General features: G+C 45.3%; 1 protein-coding gene across 1 annotated transcript in view; it reads left to right on the forward strand.

Annotated features, from left to right (window-relative positions):
• Positions 1-5,744, forward strand: part of LOC106812381 (cytoplasmic FMR1-interacting protein 1-like) — a 40,182-nt gene that overhangs the window by 25,422 nt on the left and 9,016 nt on the right. Inside the window, 7 exon segments of the mRNA XM_014816252.1 lie at positions 1,158-1,357; positions 1,740-1,830; positions 1,995-2,138; positions 2,805-2,895; positions 3,189-3,319; positions 3,586-3,658; positions 3,897-3,991. Of these exon segments, the coding sequence (XP_014671738.1) occupies positions 1,158-1,357; positions 1,740-1,830; positions 1,995-2,138; positions 2,805-2,895; positions 3,189-3,319; positions 3,586-3,658; positions 3,897-3,991 (825 nt within the window).

Consider the following 5,744-nt stretch of genomic DNA (forward strand, 5'->3'; position numbering starts at 1 on the left):
CCCTAATCCTCCGCCTCCCATCTTACAGAACCTCCCACCTGCCCTTACACAGATCCCTCACCCCCTGCCCTAATCCACCCTCACACAGACCCCCACCCCAGCCCTTAACCGACCCTCGCACAGACCGCCAGCCCCACCCCCAGCCCTCCCACAGATCCCCTACCCGCAGCCCTAATCTGCCCTCACACACAGACCCCCCTTATCCCCAACCTGCCCCGTCCCTTAATATTTCCTCACACAGGCTCCCATCCCACTTACATACTGAATGTCATTGGTAGTAGTATTCAGTGAGTGAAATTCTAGTGCCGCGTATTTTATCGCAAAGAACTAGAAATCAAATGTAAGTATAGTCGATCTGCATAGCAATTATTTATTTCGGTATGCATCACAACAGGTGAACTACACCTGTAATAATATATAAAATGTAATAGTTTCTTGTATTAAATATATCAGTTATAAATACATACTACCTATACCTTCCTAATGCGAATGAAATTATTGAACAATTGCTCACAACTGCGCCCGCCATCTGACTTCAAGTGCAAGTTAACCCGCGTACAGAATGCCAGCATAGCACGCGTGCACCTAATAATCACACATGATGCACGCACGCATGCACACACACGCACGCACACACGTATCTGCTCGTCTAACAGCCCGATCGTTTGTTGTATGTTGTGCATTCCAGCATAGCAAGTGGCCACCTAGTAAACATGCGTGACGCACGCCCGCACGCGCGTCTGCTCATCTAATGACATGTTCTGCTCATCTAACGGCCCGATCGTTTGTTGTTTGTTTGGTGCAGGCAGCTGTTTGGCGAGGGTCTGAACTGGGCCGGCTGTGCGATGATCGTGCTGCTGGGACAGCACCGTCGCTTCGAGGCGCTCGACTTCTGCTACCACATACTGCGCGTGCAGCGCGTCGACGGCAAGGACGAGAACAAGAACGGCATCGTGAGTACCGTGCTCTAACACACAGTTGCTTCACGAACCCGTAGACAACCATCGTCGTAGACGTTGTTGGAACCGTCGTTGTCGGTGTTGTTGTCATTGTTGGTGTTGTCATCATGATGTTGTTGTCATTGTTGGCGTCATCGTCGATGTTGTTGTCATTGTTGGTGTCGTCATCGTCGATGTTGTTGTCATTGTTGGATGTAGGAGCTTGAGGGACTGATCGCGGTGAACCGGCTCGCACACAAGCTGCTGACGAAGCACATCACGCTGACGGAGTTTGACGCGATGTTCCGCGAGGCGAACCACAACGTGCTCGCGCCGTACGGCCGCATCACGCTGCACGTCTTCTGGGAGCTCATCTACGACTTCCTGCCCAACTACTGCTACAACGCGTCGACCAACAGGTACGCGCGACTGCTCACCTCACCTCCCGACCGGCTTATGTCGGAGCACACATGCAGCAGAACTTTTAAGGGCGTGTGAAAATTACCCCTGATTATTACCTCTGCTAATTACCCCTGCTAATTACCCCTGCCAGCGAATTGCATGTGAGAAACATCAAATCGAATGTCATATTTGAGTGTGTCGTGCACTTGGCTGCATGGCAGTGTAGCATAGGATAGCTACATCTACTTGTATACCAGGTGTATACCCATATCTGCTTATGTACCTAAGCCTCTTTATGTACCTGTATCTAGTTATTTACCTATATCCACTTATATACCTATATGTGTACCTTAAATGGCTAAAATAATAATGTGCGTGCTCTGTGTGTCTCACCGATAGGTTTGTGAAGCTGAGAGAGATCAGTTTTGCCGCGCCAGTAACACGAGACAAACCACCCAATGCAGCTCCCCACTACCTCTGGGGCACCAAGGTTCGTGCAGTGCAAGATTCGTTTCAAAAAGATAGAGCACACTTGCAATCAACCCAACACCTCATCAACAATTCCTATACCTAACGCTATCTTACTGATTGACGCGTCGCTAATGATTGGCGTATCTGTACTAATCGTCTGTTCTGATTTTCGATGCACTTCAGGCGTTGAACATCGCCTATCAGACGATCTACTCGCTCTACACAAACTTTGTTGGGGCGCCGCACTTCCGCGTGATCTGTCGTCTGCTCGGTTACCAGGGCATCGCCGTCGTCATCGAGGAGCTGCTCAAGATCGTCAAGAGCCTGGTGAGATCATTACTAGATCGTATGCTTTATAATCACGATTCATTTATTTGCCTTTTCGTCGGCGCATACGGTTAACAGATTTTGTGGAATTTCCATATTGGAAAAGTAAATGGTAAAAAAAAGGATAAAATGCACCTTGGTGTAGGGTACCTGGTATTATAGGCACTTACATCATGAATGATGTCGATATTAATGTTCGAGAGTTTGACTTTTACTTTTTTGTATTGTGGGCATGATAAGCATTTCATTGGCAAAATAAACTGAATTGAAGCTGATGGGATACAAGCTTGGATCAGGGATTTTAATACAAGCCAGCTTTGGCTTTATGACATTTTACACCATGTATTTTATAACCCGACTAGGCTGCTAGACTAATGTCAATACAACAGTGACAACTATCCAGTTGGGCCTCATCTTATCTCTTCTGATACTTTTACTCATGGTCCTAGTACTTTCAAAACAATCTGTACATTTAGTAAAACCACTGATAGATGGCTCTTACTGTGCACACACGATGCACACAATGATTTGACACAACTACAAGGCACACTGCTGGAGTATACAATGATGCTGATGCAAAAATTAATGTTTGCCTTTTCCTTTTTTGTGTTGTGCGCATGATAAGCATTTTATTGGCAAGATAAACACATATATGATATGACACAGGTACAAGGCACACTGCTGGAGTATACAAAGACGCTGATGCAGGTGATGCCCAAGGTGTGCAAGCTACCTCGCTATGACTACGGTTCACCAGGTATGTCGTTGTACACTGCCCATTCGGTTTGCATTGATGTGTTACAACTCCATTATCAGAGCTTGTAATACAGAGCCCAGTATTTGCATTTAGTCAGTTGACAATAAATGTTCCCGATCATTAAATGTGTTAATAAATTAATAATAATGTTTATGATTCAGTGAGGTGTTTGAAGAACCCAACAAAGGCTTTATTTCTAACAGCAGTAATTGTCAGTATGCCGTGGGTAATGCCTCATGTGCATCTTGTTAGTTGTTTTCTGTTAATAAGAGTTCTTTATTATAAACTTTCAGGCGTTCTGGGGTATTATCAGGCACAACTGAAGGACATCACCCAGTACGCTGACCTGAAAACCGAAATGTTCCAGGCCTTTAGGGAAGTGGGAAACGCAATCATATTCTGCCTCCTGATAGAACAGAACTTGGTGAGTCTGACGAAATAAATAACTAGAAAAGCTCGAGTGTATAGAAATGACTGGTATCTGATTTAACCATGCAAGGCAGCTGGCGATTCTGCCCTGCATGTCGCCAATTGCATCTTTATTTCAGTTATAAATGCACTAGCATCTGTGAAGTGACCAGTTCGTTCATTCCAAACCAACGCTATTCTAATAACACCAGTTGAAATATATCAGTATGAAATGGTGGTTGAATTAGTATTGAGGGTGCATGTTGAACTCTTTCTTCACAGTCACAGGAAGAGGTGTGTGATCTGCTGGAAGCAGCCGCCTTCCAGAACATTCACGCACGGCCGTTCTGTAAAGGTATGTCTGTGTGCACGCCTGTTTGTGTGCGTATGTACATGTGAGAAGATCTATATAACCTCAAAAATTCATACATTCATAAAACTAACGCATTTGACATGTGTACACCTGGCAGTTAGTTGCTATATTAGATCGAAAACTGAAGTGGTACTATCGGTGTTTGTTCTATAATAAAACCAAATTTTGCACAAGGAATTATATTCAGTTGAAATGCACTACATGTTTGCATCATTTACAGAGGGAGAGAAGCCAGAAGCCAAGATGAAGAGGATGGAGCAAAAGTATGCAGCCCTTCACGTTGTAGGGAACATTGACAAGCTCGGCATGCCTAAGGTAAATCCTCTTTCGGAATCTGGCTCGTGTATTAAATGATTCTGCTCCCAGAATGATTCACCACCATATGCATTTAGTGCTTAAAGTAAAAGACTTGCCGCTGTAATGAGCAAGAATTAGTTAAAGTTAAGAAGTTAAGAAGTGCATAGGATGTATAAAATAAAAATATGTGCACAGTAAAATTCTCAACAAGGCAAGCACGTTTACAATAATTTCAATGTTGTAACTTGTAGTAATTCTGGTATTAAACTGCAAGTGGACACCCACACCAATGTACGTCATACACGACACCCACACCAATATGTACAACGTACATACGACACCCACACCAATACGTACAATGTACACCACACTGCTGCCGGCTCCACACCTGCGCGACCGTGGCCACACGCTAATGTATGTCATACACGACACCGCCACACCAATCGTAGCTCATACCACAACACCCACACAAAACGTACCACCGTACAACACCGACACCGCACACCAAAGTGTAATGTCAATACGCAACGACAAACGTCACACCAATATTAACCAACGTCACACTATGACACCCAACCACCAATACGTACAAATTACACAACACACCCACCCAATATGTACAACGGTACATAATGACACCTCACCGCATACCCACAATACGTACAACCGTACGCGACAACGACAGGCCGACCAATAGTAACAGACGTATACCGCATCGAACACCAGTGCCACCTATACCGTACACCGACGTACACACAACACCCACATCCAAAAATGACAACGTACATCAACGACACCACACAATAACGTACAATTTACGCACGACACCACACACCGAATGTATGATCATAGATCCGACACGCCACAGGGCCAATCACTGTACAACGGTACATACGACCACCTGCACACCAATATGACAACGTACCAATACACACCCAGCATCCCAATAACGTACAACGTACACACGATTCACCCACACCAATAATGTACAACGTACATACGCACACCCACATGTCAATATGTACAACGTACATACGACACCCACACTCCCAATAGATGTACAACGTACACAAAACACCCACACCAATATGTACAACGTACATACTGCACCCCAGCCCAATACGTACAACGTACATACGACAACCCAACTAGACCAATACTACAACGTACAATACGACACCCACAACCAATATGTACAACGTACACGACACGACACCCCGGCACATACCAATATCGTACAACGTACATACGACACCCACACACCACTACGTACAACGTACACTACGAACACCCCACACCAATACGTACAACTACAGTGACGCACAACCGCACACGCAATATGTACACAACGCTACTACACGAAACAGCCACACCAATACGTACAGACGTAACACACCACGAACACCGGCGCCAGCCAAACCAAATACGTACAACGTACATATGCACACCCACACCAATACTACAAACCGTACACACAACACGCACGCCAATAGTACAACGATACAGCTAGACACCGCACACCAACTACGTAACAATCGACATACGACACCCACACCAATACTTACAACGTACATACGACAGCCTCACACCAATATGTACAAGCACGTACACACGATTACAACGCACATTGCCCAACACGTACAACGACATATGACACGCAGACTCAATACGACAACCGTACATAGCGACACCGCCACACAATGACGTACAACGTACCAGGCACGACATCACCCGGCACACCCAATTGAACTGTACAACGTACAGTACGACA

The sequence above is a fragment of the Priapulus caudatus genome, unplaced genomic scaffold (genome assembly GCF_000485595.1).
Source record: "Priapulus caudatus unplaced genomic scaffold, Priapulus_caudatus-5.0.1 Scaffold21, whole genome shotgun sequence".
Classification (NCBI taxonomy): domain Eukaryota; kingdom Metazoa; phylum Priapulida; class Priapulimorpha; order Priapulimorphida; family Priapulidae; genus Priapulus; species Priapulus caudatus.